This window comes from Poecilia mexicana, unplaced genomic scaffold, assembly GCF_051168715.1.
Source record: "Poecilia mexicana isolate PSO_F unplaced genomic scaffold, ASM5116871v1 scaffold_18, whole genome shotgun sequence".
In the NCBI taxonomy this organism is placed as follows: Eukaryota; Metazoa; Chordata; class Actinopteri; order Cyprinodontiformes; family Poeciliidae; genus Poecilia; species Poecilia mexicana.
The window spans coordinates 27057990-27085935 of record NW_028263387.1 but is presented as its reverse complement, the minus strand read 5'-3'; the positions used below and the strand labels follow the sequence as shown (position 1 = coordinate 27085935).

The following is a 27946-nucleotide window of genomic DNA, read 5'->3' as shown; positions in this document are numbered from 1 at the left end:
CCTGCCTCGAAGCTTCGTTAATTTATGTTTTATTAGTTAGCGCACCGTGTTCCGGCCGGGACTTCATTTGCGTAGCGCGGAGCTCTCACTTCCGCCTCTGAGTTGTTGACAAAAGCTAAGTCTCAGCGGCATAAAGTCCAATCTTCAAGATTGGCCCGTGGGGATTTTATTGATTGATGATAATGCCCGACTTTTTATCGTTTTTGGGGAACCAATAAGCATCCTTAAAATGACTGGGGAATGCCTGGAGTACGGCAGCATTTCTCCTCCGGGGCTGCTGGTTGAAAGCGAACGGCGGGAAGAGCGCTGAGGTGAGCGGATAGCCTGAACAGGGCGGGCGGCTGAGTAGCTGATGCTTACCGTGTAAATGTAGCTTTACCGACGAACCGCACAATAAATTTCATATCCCGGTCTGAAGAAACGGGTGGCGGAGCGCATCGTACATGGCTGGTAGATGAGTTTCTGAGTGTGACCAGTGAAGGTGTCGTAAATATCCCGTATTGCTTCCCCCCGTGTTCGTCCCCCGGTCTAACGGTTCGTCAGTCCGCTGGTCTATTTCCTCCCCTCCACCCCATGTTCGTTCATTCGCCCTCTCCTCCCACTCCAGGCGGCATTTCCCGTATTTTCAAACCCAAAGCGTGACAGGTTAGGTGGCAAGGTGAGTTTAATTAATCTATTAAACTCACTGAAGATGAATACATAAACTAAAAGCTGGATTGTAGACATTTTTTATAAGCATATTTGTGAGCCTGCCTCTTTGTTATTAAATTCAATATAATTTCAGATTTTTCTATAACTTTTCTTCTGGTTAACTTAGAAAGTGAGCTATTATTGTTACAGGTTAGTTTTCTAAACTACAAAAAAGCAACTGTTAGGGATGCTCAAATATGAAAAATTGGACTGATATTGATATCTGATAGTAACACCGGTATTATGCCAGATTTACCAATATTTCATTTTATAATTTTTTTTATCCGATTACTCGATTAATCGTAAGAATAATCGATAGATTACTCGATTACTAAAATATTCGTTTACAACAGCCCTAATTTGTTTTAGTTTTACTTTATTATAAATAATTTTAACCAGAATCATAAAGTAACACATTTTGGAGTAAATACCTAACACTTGAAAGTGTTAAATTAACACTAACAAAGTAGTTATTTTTTTGTTATTTTATCAGTGTTAACCATTGCATCCCAAACAGAGTTAATTTAACTCTGTTTTGTGAGTTAAAAAAATTACCTCTGATCCAATTACTCGGCATTTTCTGCATGTCACTGTTTACATCATTGATTTTTTTTTTTTTATGTATAAGCAGAATGGCCATTTTATTTGAAAGTTATGTTTGTTAATCTATGTATAGATAATTAAATGCCCCTTTACTGTGTTTAAACTTTTAGTCTGCACCATTTTTGGAAAAGTGAATTGTATTGGAGAAAAGCTAAAACTGTAAAAGCCACGTATAAAGGAAGAGGCGGACTCTGGTGGTTCCTCTAACTCTCCTCTAGTGAAACGGTTCAGTCAGTCAGAGCCATGAAGGAAGCAGCTGCTCAGCGTCTGATCTGTAAGTACAGAAATAATGTTTAATAACTGATATGGAGCTGAGGGGAAACAGCATGTAGAATATGTGTTCAAAGTCTGAATATTAAAACTAGTTTCTTTACTTTTCAAATCATGCAATTAAAGTGTAATCTCATCGCAAACTCATAACAGCAGGAAAGGGAAACGCTTAAACAAGTGATCAATCAGAAAATGGATAAGCAAAAGTGTTGATCAATAACCAGTGAAAATCTTAAAACCACCTAAGAACTGATTGGATTAAGGATAGAAACATAAATATCCAAGAAACAAATCTAACCCTTTGAAATATTAGCACAGGAATAAAAAACTATCAATTCTTCACATTTATGTACTGACTCTAACATTTTGTGTTGAAAGGTTAATTTCAAAATGAGAAAAACTTTTATTTCATTTCAGTTCTGATCTCATTGCTCTTCTGGACATCAGGCCAAGGTTTGTCATCTTTCACTTTAATAAAATATTTAAAATGTCTGAAGATTTTCTGGATTCAACAAGTAAATCCTGGAATAACAGATGAGTTCTTTATCTCTTCCATCCCAGTCCTCCCAGTTCGTCTGACTGTGAGTCCCAGCAGATCTCAGTTCTTTGAATATGAATCAGTGACTCTGACCTGTGAGGATGAAAACAGCTCTGATGGAGGAACTGTGAGGAGAAACGCAACTGGAGGAGCCAGGAAGCGATGTGGAGATGGATGGGGGAAACCAGCTGGTTCTACCTGCAGCATCAGCTACTTGGTCCTATCAGACTCTGGCCTGTACTGGTGTGAGTCCATGTCTGGATCCTCCAGCAGCAGCAGCAGCATCCAGCTCTCTGTCTCTGGTAAGATCAGACTGTGGAGTTAGTGTTGCTGTGTGGAAATGGATGAAATGCTGTAGTTTGTCTCTGTGTTGAGGTGGATCAGTGATCCTGCAGAGTCCTGTCCTCCCTGTGATGGAGGGAGATGACGTCACTCTGAGCTGCAGAGCAAAGAGTCCAGCCCACAACCTCCCAGCTGCTTTCTATAAAGATGGCTCCTTCATTGGTCATGAAACTACTGGTAACCTGACCCTAAACTCAGTGAACAGGTCTGATGAAGGCCTCTACCACTGTAACATCAGTGGTCAGGGAGAGTCTCCATCCAGCAGGATCTCTGTGGAAGGTCAGAGGTCATTCACTAACAGTGAATCTCATTAATAATGTCTTAGAATCCACAATCTCGTAATATATTAATCATCCATCTTTATTCTAGAGAAACCTTCAACCACCTCTCCACCCTCCTCCTCTCCTTCCTCCTCCTCCTCTTCCTCAGGTGAGCAGCTTCTCCTTCATCTCTGAGTCTTGATTTTCACAGCAGACGGTTATTTAGCAGCTTCTTCTTTCTAGAGAGACCCACCATCATCTCTGGTTCAGGTTCTTCCTCCAGCTTTTCCTTAATGGATCTCCTTGTTGCATCTGGTTGTGGTTTGGTTTTCCTGGTGTTGCTGGTTGTTCTGGTTTTACTGGTGAAACGACAATTTCAAAATAAACCTGAAGGTGAGACAAACTTCTGGTTAAATCTCATGATTTTATTCACTGAAAGTTTTCCGATCTTCCTGAAAAACTTCCTGCTTTGGATTCATTTCAGACAATAAAGGAGGAAGAGGAGACGATGACATCACTTACAGTGACATCAGGATCTCCCAGGGTAAACAGAAGAAAACCAAACCAGGAACAAGAAATGGTGATTATTTTTTATATTTTTGTTTATGTAAGATTTTCAGATCAGTATCTCCATTAAAAGTTTCTATTAATGTCATGTTGATGGTGGAGTTTAAGAACATGGTTTATAATTAAATCAAAGCCGTAATGCTGATCACTGTACATTGGTACCTTTATATAAATATATCTATATCTGGTTACAGTAGAACAATGTTTTTCTTCTCCTCCATCTTGTGAAGTCCAATGCTGCTGTTGGTCAGCCATGTTTGGTTCTGATCCAGTCAGGTTGGTCAGCCATGTTTGGTTCTGATCCAGTCGGTCTGTTCTCCTCTGGTTCTTGATGATCCCAGATCTGGGAACGTCGTCTCAGTTCAGCAGGTTGGAAACCAGCTGCCCGTTTTACCAAAACGTCCATAAAACTGATTTCTCTCCATCCAGCAGTAAATAATCATCCTGACTGATTCAGTCTGGATCTGATGAGACACAGAGACGGTTTGTTCTCTGCATGCTGAGGCAGGGCGGCCATGTTGGATCTGGACCCAGCACTGACAGAGGAAGTTCAATAGAAACGTTTTATTTGATTATTTTACAACTTGGAACAAATATTTTTTCCTTCTAAGAACAAAATATCAATAATAGATATGAGGCAGACACGCATCAGTCATAAGTAACATGTTCATCTCAGGTCTGGTAGGTTGACTTGAGTCCGGTCCCAATCCTCAGGCTGAACCCTTCACCCCTCTGTGAAGTGTAGATTCAGTCAAAGTCACATAAAGCTTTGAGTGTTCAGGATACAAGCAGCAACAATGTGAGAATTGTGACAGAACTGCTCTGTGTCGTAACTTCACATCCAAAATGGAGGACTGTTCGGTGGTCGGGTATTTGTGCTGCTAAAAAGTTCAGTAAAAGTAATTTTGCTTTCCTAAGTTATTGCTGGAGATATTTTGCTGTTCAAATGTGTTTTGCTATGACTTGTTGAAGAGCAACATATTAACACATTCAGTATTGAAACAAATGTTATTTCAATACTTTACATCTGAAAATGAGTAATTTTGTTTGGTCAGCCTGGAAAGCTTCACTGCTGCCTCATGTTTTCTCTGTGGTTCTCTGGAAACCCTCAGAAAGACTCTGATCTTTTCTAGACTCATAGATGTTGACGCCTTTGTCTCTCAGCTGTTCTTGAATATTTAAGGTCAGGGAACTTTATGTGTGCAACATGGATCAGTTACTTTTTATCTGGAATATATCTGTGTAAAATAAACATTTTAACCCAAAGAACCAATACAGGCAGTGAAGGAGTTCAGTTTACTGACAAACTTCTAATCTTTGTTACAAAGTAACTAATTCTGGGTTTAGTGAGAAGCTTAATAATGTTGAGGCTGATTGTAAAGTTGAGCTCTAGAAAGCAGAGAGAATAAATAATTCAGGACATTTAGTCGTGTCTTCACCTGCAGATCAACCAGAGCTTTTAAATTTGTTCTTTATTCCATTTCTACTTTCTCTCTGATGTGAAAGAAGAAGTGAAACCTTATCTTGTAACGACCAGCAGCTCCGACTGGTTTAGCCTCTCTGTGGTCTTACTGGTTTCTGACTCGGTTAAAACTTTGACAGTTTTGTTATTTTCTACTTTGTGGTGAAAAGTTTCATCTCCAAAGATGGTCAAGAAGTTTGTGGTCTGCTGCTGAGCATCAGATCAGTTTCCATCACGTCTTTAGTGACTCACTGAAATAGTGTTACAGTTTTTAAAACTTTTTCTCCTCTTGCAGTTTTTGAAAATCATCTCGACCAGATTCATCTGGTTGGACTAAATGTTCGGTTTTAAAAACCGGCAGACTTGCTGCTGTTTGTCAAGTCTTCTTTATAAAGCTAGATAAAAAATGTTTTTATGAATGTAGCGTCTTAACAGTAGTTGTACTGTGCAGTAATGAGTGTTTCTTTCATTTTGCAGCGACTGACTAGTTACTTATGGACTAAAACTCAGAACCAGATTTAAAACTCTCTAAATTTATGACAGTAAAGACTATTTCCTGCTTCTGGCTTTAAATATTGTGATGAAATTGCCAGTCAATAAATTCTTTTCAGTTCTGAATCAAACTATCCATCCATTTTCTTACACCTTGTCCCCTTAGTGGGTCAGGAAGTGCTGCTGGTTCCTCTCTCAAATAAAACAAAACATCAAATTTTATTTGTATAGCACATTTCAGCAGCAAGGCATTTCAAGGTGCTTCACATAATTAAAGAAGGAAAAAAGAAATAAAAATAGTAATAAATACAAGAAAAATAAAGATAAAAACATTAAAAACATCAAAGACATCAAAACCCACTCTAATCATAATTTAGCCATAAGCAACTCTAAACTGGTGGGTTTTAAGTTGAGATTTAAAGGCTCTCAGTGTTTCAGCTGTTTGCATGCAGACTCCATGCAGAAAGACCCCAATTGCTGCAAGGCAACAGTGCTACCAACTGCGCTACCCAGAACTTTATAAGTTTTAGTAACTTATAAAGTTTTAAATGGGTTAGCTCCTCCTTATCTTCAGGATCTTTTGAAACTTCATTCTGTGTCCAGAATTTTACAATCAAATAATCAGCTGCTACAGAAAGTCCCTCGGACTGGACTCAAGACAAAAGGAGATTTTCTCTGTTGCTGCTCCAAATCTCTGGAATAATCTACCTTTCCAGATTAGATCTGCCCACAGCCTGGACCAGTTTAAATCTCAGAACTCATTTTTATTCTTTGGCATTCATTTGAGGCCTGATACTGTAACTCTATTGTTTAGATTTTTTTTTTAAATTAATTATTACTTATAGTATTTTAACAATATATATGGATTTTTTTGGTAGTATTTCTCTTTTTCTTTTCATCAGCTTATTTATTATTGTTTTTGTGCAGGACTTTGGTGCCGTTTTACACCTGTTTTAAAGTGCTATATAAATAAATTTGACATTGACATCAAACGTTTTACTCATAAAGTTAGATTTTAAGCATTTTTATCACCAGATTTATGGACCTGGCCTTTTTCCTTTTGCTAGTCTCATAAACCTGTTTTATGTTCTCATTCTTAATAATGGATACATATAAATGTATGTACTGTTCACAAATGTTGGCACCCTCAGCAAATTATGACATGAATGTCAACCAAGAGATGTTCATCTGAACCAGGTGAAATGCAATGACCAATAAATGTACAAAAAACATAAAACCCCAGAACTAAATCACATTTTGTGGGTCCATTAACAACAGAAAACATGTCAGGACAATAAATCTAAAGGTTTGTGAAGCATCCTGTTTGGCCTGGGGACAAATGGTTCAGCTGGGAAACTCCTACTGGAGTAGAGAAGGACCAGTAGCTCAGACTGGCGCCTACAGATTGGGCTGACTGTAAACGCTTCCCCACCAGTTCTGTCCCAGTTCTGTCCCAGTTCTGTTGCAGTCCACCTCCGCCAGATTCATTCTCAATTAGCAGATCCAATGCGGCTCTGGCTGTTCTCAGGATTTCATATCAACTTCAGGGGTAGAAGTAGCAGCACCGAGTTGGGTAGAGCAACAAAACAATTTGTTTTACAGCTAATTACATTCATTGATTGGCTCGTTATCACTTCACCGAAAACTCCAACAGTATTTCTCATATGTGACATATCACAGCAACAGTGGGAACAAGCAGAAAATGCTTGGCAGCGTTTTCAGTTATTGACAGATTCTGTCATGTAGGGATCAGGAATCGAAGTTGGACCAAATGCAGTCAGGAGAATGGAATGTTTACAAGATACATAATTTAATGAAATAAGTTAAAAGACATAAATACTGGAAACGCAGAGTGTGTGACGGGGCAACAGGTGCATGGAGAAAATAAAAGGAGCCAGTGGTGAGTAATGAGTCTGCAGGACGTTATGTCAGCTCTGAGGTCCATAACCCAGTGAAGTGAGAACACATCCACAAAAAAAGATATTTTTGCCTCCTTTTCCTGCTGATTGTCTCAATGAATTTATCCTTCTCCCCACTGAGACTCCAGCAGATCAGACCAGAGAGAGTCGTCCTCATAGAGCACCTTTAGGTCAGAGCAAAGTCCAATTTCTTCCACCAGCAGTGGAGAAGGCAGGATATCAACTTCTTTTGTATTCACTCACAATACATATTGTTTTCTTGCAATACATTGATTGCCCTGTGGCCCCGGTAGGGACAAGGCTTCATGACTGCTGAGTTATTAATAAGCGCCACAGAGGATGTTTGTTTGTTTTTGGGCTTCATGGGACGAGTTTCTGATCTCTGCCTGACAGGAGTGGAGCAGAAGTAGAGAAGGTATTTGGTTTGGCGAAGTTTGAGGCATCGTGACGCAGCAACAAAACTGTGTGCTGCTGCGTAACAATGAGGCGAGAGTGAAAGCTGCTGTTTGTCCTTTAACAGAGGAACACATACAAACTTTATCAGCACAGAGACAGAGCCATGCACTGGATCAGTGTGTGTGAGATGTTAACACACACACAAGCCATACATAGTTCTTTGTTCACAGAGATATATCTATTATTCTCACTGGATGCTCAATGCGCATCTTTAAAACTGGCTATAGGTTATACATTGAATTTGAATAAGTAAATGTTTTCATATTTTTTATGAAAAATTACAGTTTTATTCAAAGTCAAGAAGTAGCAAGGCTTGATAAAGAAATTAAAATAGTCAAACTGATCGTCACTAAAATGATTTAAGGATCAGAAACAGCCAATGAAAAGAGACATGATGCAAGCTTACAGGAAGTAAAGTTAGAAAAGAGGGAAAACACCTTTTACAGCTTGTGTTTTAAATGTTTGTTCTCACAGAGTTTACCCTTTAACAATACGTAAAAACTTACAACATAAAAAACATGTAAACAACCTGCAGACATGTTATTTACATGTTAAAGTCACATACATGGCGTTCCATATGCTGCCGCTAGTCTGTAGGAGCCGTGTGGTTTTTCTACTAACTGACTAACTTCTCTGCGGTCGTCCAGCTTCCTGTTTCTGTTCTTCAGCCGAATGTGGAGCTGAACATGTTAAACTGCAGGACAAAAATAAAATATCTGATGTTCTGTTCAGGATTGTTGTCTTAAGACAGAATAAACTTTGGCTTATTTTACTGGGAAGATGAACTAACAAAGGTTTCTGAGCAGGTGTTTTTCTTCTCCTTTCCACTAAAACTCCTTTGAATCGGGTTTGATTTAGGGACAGAGGTACCAATTAACCAGAGGAGAGAAACTAAGTAAGTAAAGTTTATATATAAAGCTCTTCTCATAGACATAAATCACAAAACGCTGTACAATAGAAATCAACCTTAAAACCATACAAAACATAAAACTAACATAAGAAACACAATAAAATGAATAAATAAAAGCCTGGGAAAATAAAAATGTTTTAGTTGCTTTTTATAAACCTCCAGAGTTAGAAAACGAGCTGGAAGGATAAACTGTCCCACAGCCAGAGACTGAAAGGCCCCTTTAGTTTTTAACAGAGAGAAACTCCCTACAGGAGAGAGAGAGACGGGTAGGAGGCACCGTGTATGTGACTGATAAGATATAAAAGGAGAACTGTATGTGTTTAAGTTTCTCTTCTTATTATTATTTTTTCTCTATCTCTCACTAGCCTGATGTCTAATTTTTCAAACTAAAATATGTAAAAGACAAATGCACGTTTCTCTGATTGTCTCAGTGTTTCACTAATTATTGAAAGAATATTTTATTAATATCTTTAATGAGAAATGCCAAACATTTAAAATGTAAATTGCACTTTAACAATTGTTTCCCCTTTACAGACAAACAGAATCTAATAAACGACCAATAGTTCAAAGTATCTGATTTTCTTCCTCTTATTTTACATTTACTGCTGCAGCATTGATTATATATTGGTTCTACAGGTTGGTATTTTGATCAATCTGTGATCTTTACATGCAGGCAGCAGTTTGGACACAAATGAATGTTTTTATCTTTTCTCAGGTGGTGAAGCAGCTGGAGTTTATTCAGCAGTAAAAACAGGAGAAGTGACGTATGGAGAGATAGTCATCAATGAGAAGAAGAAGAAGCAGAGGTCAAAGGCCAAAGGTAAAACTTCTGCAGAAAGCTTCCTGCTCTTCTGTTCTGTGTTCTCAATGTTCTGTTTATTTAGTTATTTTTTTAAATGTTTTTAACAGAAAAGATGACGAAACAAAGACGTCTCTGTTCCTGCAGTTTAAGCACAGAGAAACTTTATTAAACTGTTCAGTTTAGAAAAACATGAAAATACATTCAGCATGTTTAGAAGTGAGTTTCTGCTTCTCATTCATTATCATTGGTTTCTGAGTTTGTGCTGGAAATAATATTTTAATGTTAACTTCATGATTCTTGAGTAAATCTTTGGGTCAACATGAGTTCAAGCATCAAGTTATTGTAATAAAACGATAATATAAATCTGCCGTCATCTGAAGCCTTTTGGCTGCATAACCTGGACATTGTTTAATAAAACTCCTCATATTCCCTTTGAAATATTAATAAATAAAACATAGAGTTTATATAATTTCTTTCAAACTGTTGTCTAGTTCAGTAACATACCTGGGAATTGATTTGGAGTTTCATGGTGACATAACCTGGAAGCTTTTGAAAAAAGAAAAACAAAAACAAAACATAATGCCGAAATATGAATAAAAAATATCAGCTTGTGACTGGCTGAAGCAAAACCAGGATCAAATCTATTGAGTTATTTACAGATTCAGAAACTTTGGATTCAAAGCTTTTTAATGACAAACACAAAGAAAAAAAAGAGAGATGGAGATTCATTTGAATGTTGGAACTCTGGAAACCAAATTTGAATATTTATATTTCTCTAAGAACAAATAATTTTATCCCCAATACAATTTTTAAGCATTGCAAAATATAACCACAGTAAGTTCTTGCAGAAAAAGATGATTATGTATTTTCATAAAATTTTAAAGCATTTGAAATAAAAATGTCAGATCTTCATATAGTTCTTTATTACTGATGTGGTGTGTCTTAAAAGCATTTAAAAGTTATTTATAATTTAGAATCATAATAAAATAAAAATGGATTTGAGTTGCTTTGGCTGAAAAAATCTTCGAGGACTTCGAGGAGGCAGAGAGGAGACAGGGCGTTTGCTGTTGCAGCTCCCAAACTTTGGAATTCTTTACCTATGTCGGTAAAACAGGCCTCTTCTTTAGCAATTTTTAAATCTGCTCTTAAGACTTACCTTTTTCGGTTGGCCTTTGATTCAGTTTGAGATGCTGCTTTTCTGTATTTATCTGGGTATGTTTATGTATTATATAGGGTGTTTTAAGTCACTGTATTGTTGGTTATAGTGTGTTTTAATTTTGATTTTTATTTGATTAATTTTGTGATTGTACAGCACTTTGGTCAGTGATACTGTTTTAAAGTGCTATATAAATAAACTTGCCTTGCCTTATTCAGCATCATTAAATATAACAATTATCCACCCATTTCTTATTTTGCATTTATTCACAGATTAAATAATTTTAAATAGAAATAAAAAAATAGCTGTTTATGTGTGTAGAGCATAAGAAAACTAAGTCCTAAAAAACAAGAACATTTCTCACTGAGACTCGAGTCCAAACATGAATTTGCAGGAATAAAATTTGTTTAAGCAAAACTTTACAAGTAGAAAATATTCCTGATTTATCTGGTTTTGAGCTCCTTTTTATTTAATTTAGAGAGATAAAACCTTTTCTTTATATTTTATACTTTCAACATTAGATTAAAAATGTTAATTATTTGTAGTTTGATGCCTTTATTCATTAATAAATCAGGTAAAACTCCAGTCAGTCTCTGTTTTATTCCAGCTGATCACAGTGAAAATTTTCTCTCTTATCTGGACTTTGTGCTGCAGTTTTTGGTTTTTCTGCTAATTGACTAACAGCTTTGCAGTCGTTCAGTTTCCTGTTTCTGTTCATCTGAATGTGAAGCAGAACATGTTAAACTGCAGGACAAAATAAAATATCTGAACACTGTTAATACCAGTGTCAGGATCACTGAACAGAGCACTGATCCTGCTCTGTTCAGGATCACTGATTTTAATTAAAAAAAAAAAAAAAAAACGACAACAGATATTTAAAATCCAGACAAATTAAATCTAAAAAACATGACTAATAACTCAAAGCATCTCATTTTCTGTTTAATTTGTCACTTGCTGCTCTAATTCTGGTTATAACTAGACTTTAACTGGTTGCTATTTATTCAGCATTGACTGATTTATGATCTTTACATGCAGGCAGCAGTTTGGACAAATAAATGTGTTTTTATCTTTTCTCAGGCAGTGAAGCAGCTGGAGTTTATTCAGCAGTAAAAACAGGAGAAGTGACGTATGGAGAGATAGTCATCAATGAGAAGAAGAAGAAGCAGAGGTCAAAGGCCAGAGGTAAAACTTCTCCTGATGAGTTTTCTGGTTTTTCTTTCTTTGATTCTGTTTTCCATGACTTCTCCTCCCAAACTTCTGTTCTCAGTTTAGGATTCTCTCTTTTTCTGAGGTCAAGTTAAAGTGTAAAAACTCAACAGCGCCACCTACAGTAAAATACGGTGGTAACATGCTGGCCTGTCGATCAGTATCTGGTTTCAGACTTGATGTCATGATGTGTGGAGTTGGACCAAAATGCAAGCAGAATGCAGAAGGTCATTGATGAAATAAAGTTTTCATTAAAAAATGTGAAAAACAATTTATAAAACCTGAGATGGATGAACAGGAGGAAACAGAGGAGATAAATAAAGAGAAGCAGTTAAATATTGATGTCAGGATGAATGAAGGATTACTGGAGAAATGAACCAGGACAGCAGCTGAGAGGGAAGAGAAGAAAACAGGAGCTTAGAAAACTGTCATGATTTGCTGCTAGAAGGTGAGAACAGATGCAGTCGACTCCATTAATGATGATTTAATAGAGAATAAACAACAACTCAGACAGCACAGAATGAGCAGAAGGCAGGAAACTCAGAACTGATAGCAACTGGTGTCAACTACAGACAATGACATCAGACCAGGAGCAGGAGGACAGGTGGGGTTAAATACACAGGGAGACAATCAGGGGAAACGAGGGACAGACGAGGACAATCGGGGACAAAACAGAGACTCCACAGAAACAACCTAACGCTCACAGAAACATCAATCTACCAGAAACATGGAGAAACTAAAACATTAACACGATCTGACTGAAACAACCAAGAACAAACTGATCTAAATAAAACACAAGCTGATCAAAACTAATGAATCCAAAACAGATAAAAATGATAATAACTCTAATCCCAGAAAAACCCAAAATCCTGACAGATGTTTCCTCCTGCATCAGAAACGCTGCTGCAGGTGAGATGGTCAGATAATCAGGAGGTTTTTCACCACAGCAGCTTCTGCAGACGATGCTGATGAGCAGAAAATATATAATTTCCTCTGTAACCTGCTACAGATGAGGCTTTATAGTGAATCAGGTTATCAGAGGATTTTCTGCAGCGTTCTCTCTGTGTCAGTGTGAAGTGAATCTGTTCAGACTAAAATCTCGGCGGTTTTTCCCACTGACTGTCGCAGAAACACACCGACGGCTTCCTGGACCTTCAGTGGATTTAAATGGATCCCAATGGATCCGTTATAACAGGCTGAGCTAAATCAGCTCAGCTCGTTTACAGAGGGCTGCAAAAACACTTTTCAGTTTTTATTTGTAAAACAATGTTTTGAATGTTTAATTTTCTTTCTTCACTATTATGAACCACTTTGTTTGACGTTCACCTTAAATTCCAGTGAAATTTATTTTTTTGTTTGTAATGTGAAAATATGAAAAGTTTAAGGGTTATCAGTACTTTTACAAGTTGCTGTAAATAAAACATCTCCTTATTTAAACTTTACCAGAGGAGCAGCTTTCAGACAGAAGGCCTAGTCAAAGCCCAGCAGCAGAGTCTCATTGTGGCAGAAAGCAGAAGTGATCCGTCTCTGTTTGCTTCGTCATTCTGTTTCTGTCTGTGGCGAAACAAACTGTTCCTGTGAAACCACAATCATCCTTTCATCATTATGGTGAAACTTTCCATCAAAACGAGAAGCAGAGAGGAGAAAACACCAAAACAGTTTTTAACGTGAAAACAATTGATCTGTTCATCTTTGTTTTCTCCAGAATAATGAAGTTTTCCTCATTTTTCCATCAGATCATGAACAGAAAGTTAAATATTTTCCCAGAGTTCTTGTAGTTTGGAGCAAAGAGCAGAACTGAGTTATAGAAACCTGTCAAAGCTTCAAGCTTCATGTTTCTGAATCAGAGCCTGATGAATGTTTCACTACCTGAGGATTGTTCAGGTCCTTCAGAGCTGTTGTCATCCTTCTAGATGCCTGAACACCTGAACAGGTTCATGTCTGTTTACCAGACGTGAGATATTTAATTTAATTCATGTGTTTGAGATGCATTGAAACATGGACTGGAGTCGGGATTCCTGATGTCTGTTAGGTCTGAGCTGAAATGAGGAAATGATTTTTACCAGAACAGAATCTGATCATCAAACTTTAAGTTTCTCACTGAAACGGTAAAAACAAAGTCAGTTTGGTTTGAATAGAGACGCCTGATTGATGCTTTTAGGAAGAAAGAAGGAGGGAAGACTGGATTTTATTCAAGTCACAGTTTAAAATAGAGACGAAGCTGATCAATACACTGAGTATTGATCTGGTCCAAAGATGCTGGATGATGATAATAATTAATAATAATAATAATAATGCATGTAAACATCTCCTGAAAGCAGCCATCAGCTTCATCAGCTCCTTTTAGCCTCTCAGTTTTCATCCTAACTACATTTTACTGTTTTTTTCTTCACATCTAAAAGCAGAAGTTCTTCTTCCTCCTCCAGCTGCTATCTGAACGTCTCTGCTTCTGTTTCTGCTCATTTCTTCAAATCATAAGTTTAGAGCTGTTTTTTCCTCTGTGGTGAGATGTGTTAAGTTTTTCTGATAGAGACAGGAAGTTGATCAGTTCCTGTTCTCAGCACATCAGCAGGATTTATATTTAGTTTGGCCGAGCAGCTGCAGATGAGAGAAAACCTGATGATGTTCATGACAGAAACAGGAGGGAAAAGCTGCAGCTTCATGTTCCTCCTGAAACATCAGTCACATCGTTATAAATACCAGATTAATCTGATGATCTGATCAGGTTTCAGAGAAATGTGGCAAAATGTCGACATTCTGTCCTAAACTCTACTTTCTACTAACAGAGTTTTATCTCTTATTTCATCATTTTTGATAAAAACATTTCAGGATCCAGATGAAGTGTCCCGTTTGGATCTGATCAGGTCCAAACTTTATGTCCAGTTGCAGACATGTTACTGGTTCATTTACCAGCTTTGGGAGAATCTGGTAAATTAAAGATGTTTTTCATAAATATCAGAATCAGCTGTCAAGCCGCAGCATTTAAAGGTCTGATGGTTTCTGACTTCATCCTGCTGCCTGTTCAGGTCGACCCGATCCATCAATGTTCAGAACTGACCGGTCCACCTGCTGGTCCAAACAGCACAATCTGAACGCAAAATAATCCACTTAGTAAACTTCTTAAAAAATAACAGAATATTCCAGCCTAAAGAGGGAGAAGTTAGTTTGAAGGAGAAAACCCGTCCATCCTCTGGTTCTGTTGGTCAGAACCAGCAGAACCGACTGGACCGACCTCTGGTCCATCACAGAGGAGGAAACAGAATCAAAACCAAACAGGAACAAACTGATGTTTTCTGGGTTTTTGTGTCTAAAATAGTTTTTAAGGTGAACAGATAATATTCTCTTTACAGAAATGTTTCTACTTCTTTCTGCTCCTTTTCTCATGATTTCTATGAGTTACATGAATTATTCCGATTTGTTATTGAGTGAAATAAAAATCAAATGTAGATCTACAAAATACGATCAAAACTATTTGATCTTTTTATTCTCCTCTTTAAGTCGATGTCAGGAATCTGAAGTGACGGCAGGAGGATCGTTTCCCTTTATGACTGAAACAAATACAGAAAGTCGACACATGGAAATAAATCCTGAGGAATAAAATATGAAAAATGTGACGTTTGTTTAAACTCATTACTTCTCAGCTCACATCCTGCCTTTATTAATAAGTTTATTTGTTTTTATCCTGTTTCTTTGCTGTAGTTCAAACTCTTTATCAAAATTTTTGTTTTTGTTTCCAGAGAATCAACCAGACCCAGATGTTCTCTACTCCTCAGTGAGGTCGCCCAGAGCTGACCTCTGACCTCCAGCAGCTGTTGGCTTGTCATCACTGAGTCGGATCTACTGGGATCAGCCCATCACATCACGTTTAGCTGAACTGGTTTCCAGTAGCGGGTAAGGAAACCAGTAGCATGAACTAAGTGATGCACTCACAGACTGAGCTAATGGCTAACAGCAGCCCAAGCTAACGGCTAACAGCAGCCTGAGCTAATGACTAACAGCAGCCCAAGCTAACGGCTAACAGCAGCCTGAGCTAATGACTAACAGCAGCCCAAGCTAATTTTTTCTTGCATTTAAACTCTGCAGCAACATGTTGACCAGCAGAGGATATAAAACATTTCTTACAGCAGCTTTTACTGTGTGGCGGCCATGTTGGATTTTAAGATCCGGGTTGAAATGTTTGAATGTTTTTCATCTGGAAATTTAAATTTCAGATTAGCTTCATGCTAATTTAGCTTCTAAAGATGGAAGGGATTTTATTTAATGCTTCATAATAAATTATTTTCTAGTATCAGAATCCATGTTAATAAATGAATAAATTTATTTAGTTTTTATGTAACTTTAATGTCATGTTAGTCTCAGGTTTAGAGGTGAGTTTTATGATCCATTAATCTCCACAATCTTTGTTCCTCTCTTGTGTTTCTGTTTTATTCAGAGACAACAGGTGTCATATTTGTTACTGTTACCCTGAACAGAATAAATTAAAATATAAACTGTAATTTACTTCAGAAAACTAAGGTGAAAACTTAAAATATAATTTGGTTAAAATTGAATATCAGAGCTCTGGTTTATCCTGATGTGTAACATCAGGCTGCAGGACGAATGAAAAGCTGGAGATTCTAAAATATTAATACAACTCAACATGAAACGTTTCCTTTAAAACCAGTTTTATGAACTAAATAAGTTTTCAGTTTTTATTTGAGTTCATTTGAAGGTTTTAATTACAGCGTCTTCAGCTGCTGAGAGCTTCAGTGATGAAGGAGTGAGAGGATGGAGTGAGGGGATGAAGGAGTGAGGGGATGAAGGAGTGACAGGATGAAGGAGTGATGAAGAGGAGGCTGATCTAACTCAGCTTGTCTTTGTGCAACATAAATCAGCCTGACTGCTAATGTAACCTGAACTTTAAATGTTTAATAATCTAAATTATGTTTTCAGTAACTTAGTGCCGCCTGATGATAAACCAACACCAGCAGCAGAAACTCTGCATTTTGTTTCCTGTCTGAATCTAAACTTTGACCTTCTTCCCATCGTTGCCTCAGGATCTGATGTTTCCAGACTTTTCTTCATCTGTTGGCTCCTTTAAGCTGCAGTCAGACTAAAATCAGCTCCTTTTAGCTTCTCAGTTTCACTCTAACTTTACATTTCCTGGTTATTTTCACATCTAAAAGCAGAAGTTCACATGTTGCAGCTGCTATCTGAACATTTCTGCTTCTGGTCATTTTTTCCAATCAGTTTTAGAAGAGTTTTTCTGCTCTGTGGTGAAATGTGATAATTTTTGCTGATAGAGACGAGAAGCCGATCAGTTCCTCTGATTTATATTTAGTGATTAGCCGCCCAGTTGTTGAGGGGAGATTAAAACCTGTGAAAACCTGACGATGTTCATGGTGAGAAATGTGTGAGTTTAAAAACAGAAGCAGGAAAAGCTGCAGCTTCCTGTTCCTCCTGAAACATCAGTCATGTGGTTATAAATATCTGATTTCTCTGAACTGTTTAACTCAGTTTCCAAAGAAATGAGGCAAAGTGTCGACATTCTGGTTTAACCTGATTCCTGAAACTGTCAGTGAGATTATGATCCTCAGCAGGTATTTTATCTCTGCTCAGCAGCAAACGGCTGCAGCTCTCAGGTCTGAAACGACGACATGTTTCAGCTCCTTCAGGTCAGAGGTCATAGAGGTCACTTCAGGATTCAGGTCAGGGGTCAGAGGTCACTTCAGGATTCAGGTCAGGGGTCAGAGGTCACTTCAGAGTAGTTTAATGTTTCCTGGGTGTTTTTAGCCGAGTGTTTGGATCATTTTCCTGTTGACCTGGATAAGGAGACCAAAGTTTTCTGACACTGAGCAGCACATTTCTCTCTAGAATCCCTTGGTAGTCTGGAGATTTCATTATAACCTGCACAGATTGAAGACACCCTGTATCAGATGCAGCATAGCAGCCCAGAGCATAACAGAGCCTCCTCCGTGTTTCACAGTAGACAGTGATCTTTTCTGGATGCTTCATTTTGTAGAGCTGATGTGCCAGACAGTTCAGTTTCTGTCTCATCTGTCCAGAGGAAAATCTCCCAGAATATTTGTGTCATCATGTAATTTGGCAAATTCCAGGTTTTTTTCTGATTTGTCTTCAACATTGTCGTCTCCCATTAAGTTCACTTTGGCTCAAACATCAGATGGTCTGATCTGATGCTGATGTTCCTGATGAAGTTTTTCTGGACCCTTCATATCCTCCGTCTCTTTGTTTCCTCATCAGTTTTCCTCCTGCAGCCATTATGTCCAGTTATTTTGGCTTCAGTCCCATGGACCTTAAATATCTGAACAATGTTTGCAGCTGTAGTCACAGGAACATCGAGCTGCTTGGAGACGATCTGATGGCCTTTAACATGATTGTCTATAATTTTCTTTCCTTCTCTTCCTCTGGTCCATGTTGAGTTTGGTCCTCACCAAGTCACCAAACAGCACAGTGACAACCTGTAGCGCCATCTAAAGGCCCACTGACTGATTACAGGAATGTAGACACCTAATTAGTGACACACCTGGATTTAACATGTTCATTCAGGGTCCCATCATTTAGTCCAGGTCTGTTTCATGAGTTTATTTTTAAAATAATTCTGTTGAATCATGTTAAAAAAAACAATGTCTGACTTTCATTTGTTCATTTTTATAGAATTTTATGCATTATTATCTTTGTCAGAACCACTGGGAGCAAAGCAGACCCTCAGCATCATGCTGCCACCACCATGCTGGACAGTTGTTTTCCAAACACTCTTCTTGTCATTGTGGCCAATCAGCTCCACGTTTCTGTGACTATAAAACCTTTAGCTGCAGCTTTCAGTTCATCTCAGGGTGTCACAGTTAGAACTGCTGTTTTTTATTGATTGGCGCTGCCTGAGATGCTAACATGTCTGAGATGCTAACCTGTCTGAGATGCTAACCTGTCTGAGACGCTAACCTGCCTAAGATGCTAACCTGTCTGAGACGCTAACCTGGCTAAGATGCTAACCTGTCAAAGATGCTAACCTGTCTGAAACGCTAACCTGCCTGAGATGCTAACCTGCCTGAGATGCTAACCTGCCTGAGATGCTAACCTGGCTAAGATGCTAACCTGGCTAAGATGCTAACCTGTCTGAGATGCTAACCTGGCTCGCTGTGGTTGATGGTTCCAGTCTGAGGTTGATTGGTTTGGTCTGATGGAAACCAGTTTGCTGCTGGAACAGAATGAGATCCAAACTGGTTTTATTATGGATATTGATTCTGGAATGGACTCAACCTCAGCTTTATGGAAAATATATGAATAATGTGTGAAATGAACCAGTCTAATAATGTTTAGCAGTTCTGTTAAAATGGTTAAAATCCTGCTTTTCTCTTTATCTGTGTGCAACATTTAACCAGATTTTACTGGAGGTTTGTGTTATGTTTACTTTGACATGTAGATTTTTCTCTTAGATTATCTGTTTAATATCAGCTGGTGTTCTTGGTTCTTATTTAATAATCACTGCAGTTATTTTAAATAATCAGGATAAAGATATTAATGTCCATGAAGTGTATGTAAACATCTGAACCTGCATTATTACCGTTTTATTTTGAAAATCTAAATTAATCTAAAAGTTCCTGCAGTGTTCAACTCACTCCAGGCTGTTTGTTCAAGTTCAGGTTTTAATTCTCCTGAGGTTGTAAAGTGTTGGCAGCATCATGCTGTGGGTCTGTTCAGGACATTGGAGCTAAAAACAAGAGATGAAGTGTTTGTGAAAACTGCATTTTATGTATTTATTTTTATGTATTTGTGTAATGTGATTGCTCATTGCTCTGATTTCTGTATATTTTGCTGATTTTGTTTCTACCACTAAGACAGCAGACAGAAAAATAGCTAAAACCTTTTTTACTCTCTGATGATTTTCTGTTAATTGTCTAAATAACTAAATAAAACCATAAACTGCTTTCTTTCTCAGTTTCTTTTTTTATCCTGATTCTCATGTTTCAGTCAGTTTGGCTCATTTAAAACTCTGGGATGTGAATCTAGAGCAAACCTCATGGACAGCGCCCTCTGGTGGTTTAAACCTGTAAACTACGATTGAACTCAGACTGTAATTCCTCCTCTGCGTCTAACTGTTACTTTAATCTGGAGCTTCAGGCTCACTGGACCGTCTAAAGTTCATCACAGATCAAAATGTTAGCAGTAAAGCATTAACTCATGTCAGCACGTCTCCATGGCAACAGCAGAAACGGGAAACTCCATCCAACTCACGTCCTGTCCTCTGAAACATTCCAGTTCTCAGAAGGAGGCAGACTTTATAGACATTTCCTGAATGTTTACTTTTAAATAATTAAATTTACTAGATAAATCTAGAACTAATCAGTCCACATGGAGAAATATTGATCTGAACTTTAGGTTTCTTCCAGTTTCTCGTTTCAAAGTTAAACTTCCTGGTTTTGAGGAAACATTCAGATTATTTAATGGGTCGTCTCCAGGGGGCGCCACTTCAGATTATCTGGTGGAACCGTGACGTCACCTCCACACTAATGTCTCACTTCCTGGTTCATCTGTTTTTCTGAATGTAATCCTGTGCTGCAGCGCCACCTGCTGGTCATACCCACACCTGCAGCTTCTGCTTCACTACAGCAACTCTGACCTTTGACCTTTAATCTGCTGTAAACGCATTTCAGTCCATCGGTTAAAAACATCTGGATTGAAACTATTTGAGTCTTTATCAACAGATCTTAGTTAGATGGAGGTTTGATTTGCTCCAGTGATGAAGGACGGAGGTGATGAAGAGGAGGCTGATCATCAGTTTAAAAATCCTTTTATTTCTCAGCAACAGATTCGTCTGAAAAAATATTTTATTTATTTTTGTCACAAAAGCCAAATTTTCTTGATCATAATTGATTTGTTCAAGCAATAAAAACGTTAAAACATCCCGAGGTGAAAACTTTCTACAGGCTCCGTAGTTTAAGGGGCGGAGCCTCAGTTTATCAGGGTAAAGGGGCGGAGCCTCAGCTTATGAAGTTAAAGGGGCGGAGCCTCAGCTTATCAGGTTAAAGCACATATGTCAGAGTCAAGGCCCGCGGGCCACATCCGGCCCGCGAGAAGGTTTTTTGCGGCCCCTGGGATGATCTTGATTTATTATTAGAACCGGCCCGCAGACCGCAGCAAGCCGGCACCCCGTCTGAAAAAAAATATCTTCCTTATTTGAACTGTAAGTAGTTCTTTAAATGTTCTGTGAGATGATGTACTTACCCATGTATCCATAACAACCGGAACTTTCAATATCCACCAAGTTATTGCCGAAATATACCGTCTATTAAACGAGTGCCCCCCGGATTAATTACATTCTCTGCAGCTGCAGCTGCGAAGTTACCGTATTAACCCGATACTTGCTGGAAAGTGCAACGTCTCCCCTTTCAGAAACCGTTGGAATTTTTCCACTTAGCGCTACGTGTGGCGGAATTACGGTACTGCAAATTTAGATGTGTCGCCGGCGACACATCTAAATGCCTTGACTCTGACATATGTGGATTAATAGATTTTTGCACTTTATTTTATTGTATTTCAATCCAATTATATTTTAAAAATATTTCAGTTGTGTCTGTTGAAAATTAAAGATTACTGACAGAGCCATAAGAAAATATTGCTTTATTTATCTGATCATATTGGAATATATTTGTTAGGTTTTCAGTAGGTTCAATTAGGTTCACTAGACTATATGAGTCATTTAAAAAAATTTCAATGAACATTCGATCAGTCCGGCCCTCGGCTTGTAGCAAAATTTTTTATTTGGCCCTCCGTCCATTTGACTTTGACACCCCTGGGTTAAAGGGACGGAGCCTCAGCTTGTCAGGTTAAAGGGGCGGAGCCTCAGCTTGTCAGGTTAAAGGGGGCGGAGCCTCAGCTTATCAGGTTAAAGGGGCGGAGCCTCAGCTTATCAAGTTAAAGGGGCGGAGCCTCAGCTTATCAGGTTAAAGGGGCGGAGCCTCAGTTTATCAGGTTAAAGGGGGCGGGTTAGGGTTAGGGTAACCTAATTCATGTTCATCATCAAATCTAATCTGTCAATAATTATGATAAAGTTAAAACGATTTGACCTTTGCCCTATGGAGTCAGGTTTGTTTCTGCTCAGTTTGTTGAAGCTCTTCTGTTGTATCAGAATAAAATAGTAATTTTATGAAACCTTCATCACGTGATCAATTGATTAATTGCTGATCTGGTATTTCCTTTTTCTGAATTAAAACAAAAATCTAAATCACTGAAATGAATCAGTTTGTTAGATGGAGCTTAACTACAGATTATTTACATAAATCCAGTAAAATCAGAGCATATTAATGTTTAGACTGGATGTTTTAAACTTACTCAATAAGTTTAATTTTCCACCAAACCTGAGATTTAAATAAAACCAGTGGAATTAGTTTTATTTTAGTTTAAAAACATAAAGTTCCTCTGAAATGTTGATGTTTGTTTAGCGAGTCCAGAGACGTTGATGATGTTAATCCTCTGAGTTCAACTTTATGTCATCACCATAATCATTTTCCCCTTCCTCCTCCTCCTCCTTCTGCTCTTCTTGCTCCTGGGCCGCCCGGGCTGCAGGAGGACAGACAGGGTGAGCCGGGCCGGCCGGGCCAGCGGCATTATGGGAAACGCAGTTCCACTCACTCACCTTGCTTGAAGTAGCGTCTGTTCTTATACACCAGGACGGTAGCAATAGTCAGACACACACTGAGCAGAACCAGCAGAATGATGACAAAGGGAGGAAACGGCGCTGTGGGAACACAGGCGGACCAGTCAAAGTAACGGATAACTAGTCTCTCCACAGCGAGGAGAGACTACAGACATGGACCAGTCAAAGTAACACAGCCAGGAGAGACTACAAACATGGACCAGTCAAAGTAACACAACATCATACTACCATCTGTCTTACTCAACATGTTAGTATAAATCTGGGATACAAAACATTTTCATGTTTTATAAAATAAAAATCATTCTCAGATTATTTTACTTTTATTTTAAGCTGTTTTAGGGACACTGTCACTTTAAATCCCATTAAGCTGCTGCTGGCCACACCCACATCTCAAAGGTTACACTTTAAGCATAAAAATGGCGGCGAACAGAAGCGTATTGGCACAAAGCTGCATCCAGTGGCGCCTCGTCAGCCAATAAGGAAGCAGCAGAACTTTCTGAACGGCCACTTAACAAGCCGCCCCTTTAAACAGTTAAAGGGGCGGTGTTATGTAAATGTTGTTCCCTCATCTAAAACACACGTCGCAAATTGTTTTGATTCTTTCATGAACGTCTGAGAAACTCCTTTAATCTCCATGGCAACCACTGCCTAAACTCAGAGCTGCAGCCTCCTTCCCCACTCAGCTCCTCCAGACTAGCGGCAGCAGCAATTAGCAAACACCTGGAGCAGCGGTGTCAAACTCCAGTCCTCAGTCCTGCAGGTTTTAGATGTGCCACAGGTACAAAACACTAGAATGAAACGGCTTCATTCCCTCCTCCTAGTGTAGATCAGATCTCCAGAGCCTTAACGATGTAGTTATTCTATTCAGGTGGTGCAGCAGAGGCTCATCTAAAGGTTGGACAGCGGGCCGGCAGGACGGGAGTTTGACACCTGTGACCTGGAGGAACTGAGCACCTGCTGAGCTCATCATATGAACTACGTTCAGTTAAATCCAGAGTCAAATGTCAGAACCTTTTTAAAGCCACTTTGAATAAAAGTTCAGACTGTAGAAACTATAAATATCAGGGATGAATTTACTGCATTAGAGTGAAGATTTTCAAAACCTGACATTTCTGCTTGAGGCTCCTGGCAGCAGCTTTGTGTTTCTCTACAGCATTAACCCCCGCAGCGCCGAGCTTCAACGCTTTGCTGAACCTGTCATCGTTTGGGTCGGCAGCAGAAATGATTCTGTCATGAAAACGAGCAGCGTCCACTAAACTGGCCAATAGATCTGCACTTAGTCATGATGGATGCCAAAAATTTAGCTAGCTAGCTAGCAAGGCTATACTTGCAGCTAGTTAGCAGGAGCCTCAATCGAAATGATCAAATATTATAATTCAGTACATTTATGTCTGTGTTTACATGATGAATCAAACAACCAATGGAAACATTTTACCAAACTGTCACAATTAGATTGATGCCAATCCAAACTGTGGAGGAAGGAAAGTTTGAATCATCTTGTTAAGAAATAACAACGGACAGCAGCGCTAACATTAGCAAAAGGACAGATAACACTGCTAATGTTACCAAAAGGACAGATAGCAGTGCTAACGTTAGCAAAGCGTTCAGACTAGATAAGTGGACAGTCCTGCTTCAGGCATCGTCTTCATGTCACCACCAGTCAGTTTCCTTCACTTAATCCATAACAATGTTAGCTAGTAGATGTTACAGTTGGCAAAAGTAACAGTAAATTAGAAAATTGAAGAGTTAATTTCTTGCAGTCTCTAGTAAGGCTGTGTTCACACTGCAGCCTGAAGTGACCCAATCAGGGTTTTTTTGACGTAATGCGACCTGTATCCGATCTTTTCATGGCAGTCTGAACAGCACAGGTCGGATTCTTTTTGAATACGACCCATATTAATACGTATCCGATGGACCTCACCAAGCTCCGCCCAGAAACGCCCCCTAAAATCCCACGTGGCTGCATGTCTCACAAACAAAGCCTCGCGGAGCTTAGTTTCTATGTAAACATGGCGTCTTTCATTTCGACTGACTCTCTGCAAAGTATTTCTGAGTCGACTAGTGTAGCATTTCTGCCGGATTTTCACAAAATATCAGCCACGACAATGGACAGGGGAACCAACAAGTTCATGTCATCTTTTATGGACGACATCAAGGTGTTTGAGCCACGGGATGCCTCCAACATTGTCACAGCTAAATGCTACCGGTCGATGAGGAAAACAGCAGATCCTCACACCGTCAGCATAAATATAGCTGTGGACAAGATCACTGATGTCTGTTGTTTTTGCAAGGCTGGGTAAGTCGGCATTCATGGTTTTGAGGGTTACTTTTGAAATCAGTGATTTCTGTTGTTGGCAAATGTTTGAGTGTGCCTAGGCCTGATACTCGGATGTGTTTATTATTAACTTTCTTTTTTTCATTCAATAAACACAAAGAAAGCAAAGTAATAATACTCACACCAGCACACACTCCTTTGTTCTTATTGATCTTATGACGGTTGAGCTGCAAATGCGGTCGTGCACAAGCTTTGATCCAAGCTAGGCATCCCGTTTCAGATTTTAGAAATCTGTGAATTTTAGTTCCACAAATACGATCAGGTACCTGACATCGCCTGAACAGATTCCCCACTGACAGTGGAGAACCATTCTTTATCGAGTCCTGACGCAAAAACTTTCTGCCGGTCTGCTAGTCCACAATGTACATTAGCATGTGTTTACTACTGTGGCTTGTGTTTGTGAGATGGTCACCATGTGGTAGCTGCGCTGTGACGTGAAATGGGCATTAGCCAATGAAATGCGGCCCCTGTGGTAAGGTCCATTCAAATGCGACCTAACGTCCAGGTCGCATTCATCAGAAATGAATGTCACTGATACTCAACAAATCTCACTATTCTGCTTCCTGATACCACAAGCGGGAAGAAAAACAACAACCATGACTGACTATAATGAGGATTAAGTTGTTAATATGCTGCTCTGGCCGGACAACAACTTCAAATATGTAAGCTAAGCTCCACCGTTAGCCTCCATGTTTACTAAACACCGAGCACTTCTTCTTTTTATGGCGGTTGGCAGAACACTGACGTTATTGCGCCCTCTACTGCGCATGCGGGACACTTTCAGGTCATTTGCTCGTTCACACTGCAGAACGCATACAGGTTTCATGTGTGTGGCAATGTGAACGGCAACCGCAAAAAAAAAAAAAATTGAAAAAAAAAAAAAAATTTGACAAAAAAAATCGGACTTGGGTCACTTCAGGCTGCAGTGTGAACCAAGTGTAACACGTAATATAGATTAACTCCAAACTGACTGATTTCTGTCAGTGTTCCAGCCTCTGTCTCTGTTGATGATGATGATGACTGTCCAGAGCAGCTTAGAAAACTATTACTGTTAATTATTATATCACTAAAAAATATTTGTAACAACAATATGGGCTTAATGGGAAGTGTGTTTAAAATCTGCAAACTGCTGCTAACTACTTCCTCTTAGATTATACACAAATACCACATATTGAAAATAAATTATTGGAAATATTACAGATTGTGTGGGATTAATAGAGATATTCTTTAACATGTCACCGATCATCATCTGATCTGACCAGAACCAGGAAGCAGCTGGAGGTTCTGATCCAGAGACACTCACCTGGTGGAGGGGGCGGAGCTACATGCAGGTTGATGGAGCTGATGAGTTTCATCTCACTGTTTGTTTTAGTGACTCAACACTCACCTACTACATCCAGGTAGATCTTCATCCTGAGTTCCTCCCCGTCGACCTTCTGGATGACTCGACACTCATATTCTCCCGTATCGTTGATCTGCACTTTCTTCAGAACCAAAGACACGTCTCCACCCTTCATCTTGTAGTCCAACAGTTCCACCCGGTCCTTAAAATCTGGATGCTGCTTACTTAGATCTATCATCCCGTCTTTGAACAGGAGGACAAATTTTGCCCCCAGGCCGGATTTGCTCCACTCTACGACCTCGATGGGGTTATCGTCAGGGTCGCTGCAAGGCATAGTGACCTCTGCTCCAGTGGTAGCTTTGATGTTGATCTCTTCTGAAGGAGAGGAAACACACAGAGGTCAGAGGTCACAGTGGACCTCTATTCTTCCACATCAGCTTTTAACAGATGGTTAGTCAAAGAAAGGACCCGATCTCTGAACTCTGAGGTGTTTTAGTGGAGGTTTGTTCTTGGTTTTGTCGTGGCCACTTGCATGTTAGTAATATGACAAACACACTTAGAAAGAATAACCTGAAACCGGCGTATAAAAACTGTCTCTGGGGAGTTTTAAAAAATGCCAATCACAACATGGCGGAGATAAACGTTGGTGATTCTATCCGACTAGTTTGATGGAGAAGGATCTGTCTGTGTGAAACAGCTGAATCTCACCTGCAGCAGAGACAAACTGCATGGAGACCACAGACAGCAGCAGCAGAGACGCAGTCAGAGAAGAAACCATGTCCTGGTTGCGTCGATCTCTCCGTCCGAAATTTAGATTCATGCGACGTTTCTAAGTGGAAAACATTTCCAGGAAACGCCAAAAAATATATAGGTTGACGGAAAACACAACAGTCAGTTAGAAGTGCGGATAAATTAGGTTAAATAAAATAAACTGAGAAAAATGTATAACTCACTGCGCGATGCGACAGAGCCCTGCTGAGGCGGGAAAATGTGAGAGGGTCTTCGCTGCAGCCTGCGGAAAGGGGCGGTGACGGACCACTGTCAGTCTCATACCTTATATGGAAATTGGACTATTACATTCCGGAAATGAAGGGGGCGCTATTTTCACAGTCACTAGTATAAATACCTTAAAGAAGCGGTGTAAGAAGTTTGAGAGGTTTCGCCACTGACATTTGCCACGCGATCCACAATGCAAAAACCAGGAAGTCAGCAAAAGGTACTTTCTACCGTATTAAATCTTTTTTTACAGAGTAAATCAATACGCTTTTCTAGATTAGTTAGAAAATATAATTGACAGCTGTAAACGAGTGAAATTCGTAGTTCGGGAAGGCTAATTTTAGCATGTAGCATAGCTAATTATTTCGTGCAGGCCACCGTTAGATAAAAATCTAAAAGTAGAAAATGTATAATTGAAAAATGTATTTTATGCTCAAAATTTGTTTTTTTATTTAAATTTCACAGATGCACGTATCAATTTGTAACACTGGGATCGGAGCTAAAATTGTTCCGTACTGCATGAACAACAAGTACTACTGTCCCCTTTGCTCATACAGTGCGGATGAGTCTTACAAGGTTAAGAACCACATTGCAAGAACTGCTGTGGTTCAACATAACGGTATGGAAAAATACACTAATGAATGTTTTTTTTTACACACTTATCAGTTCTCTCGTGTTTTTATTTTATTTTATTTTTTAAGGTTAATATTTTTTAAAATATGTTTTTGTACACCAATGTTCAATTTCTGGAAAGTCTAATATTTTTTATAAACTAACAGCTTTCTTTATAAGCTATCAGCTGCCATCATAGTACCCAGAGATGAGTACATCTCTGGGTATTTTCAATGTATTTCAATGTATTTTTAGTAACTGTGCAGCAAACTACACATTTAAAAGTAACAAAGTATTTTGTGAAATGGCTATTATTAAGTACTGTTTTACTGAT

General features: G+C 38.9%; 2 protein-coding genes across 2 annotated transcripts; one reads left to right on the top strand and one right to left on the bottom strand.

Moving 5' to 3' along the window:
• Positions 1-1510: 1510 nt before the first annotated feature.
• On the top strand, positions 1511-19598 carry LOC106908306 (uncharacterized). The gene is made up of 10 exons (XM_088015597.1): positions 1511-1567; positions 1981-2016; positions 2125-2403; positions 2477-2722; positions 2813-2872; positions 2947-3096; positions 3188-3283; positions 9225-9329; positions 11545-11649; positions 15411-19598. The coding sequence occupies exons 1-10, from the start codon at positions 1537-1539 to the stop codon at positions 15470-15472; spliced, it is 1170 nt and encodes a 389-aa protein (XP_087871723.1). The 5' UTR covers positions 1511-1536; the 3' UTR covers positions 15473-19598.
• A 2436-nt stretch (positions 19599-22034) lies between these two features.
• LOC106906003 (myelin-oligodendrocyte glycoprotein-like) lies at positions 22035-27048 on the bottom strand. Its single transcript, XM_014971074.2, has 5 exons — positions 26958-27048; positions 26713-26833; positions 26050-26379; positions 22307-22408; positions 22035-22230 (listed from the first exon to the last, which is right to left on the bottom strand). The coding sequence occupies exons 2-5, from the start codon at positions 26822-26824 to the stop codon at positions 22136-22138; spliced, it is 639 nt and encodes a 212-aa protein (XP_014826560.2). The 5' UTR covers positions 26825-26833; positions 26958-27048; the 3' UTR covers positions 22035-22135.
• Between the last annotated feature and the right edge of the window lie 898 nt (positions 27049-27946).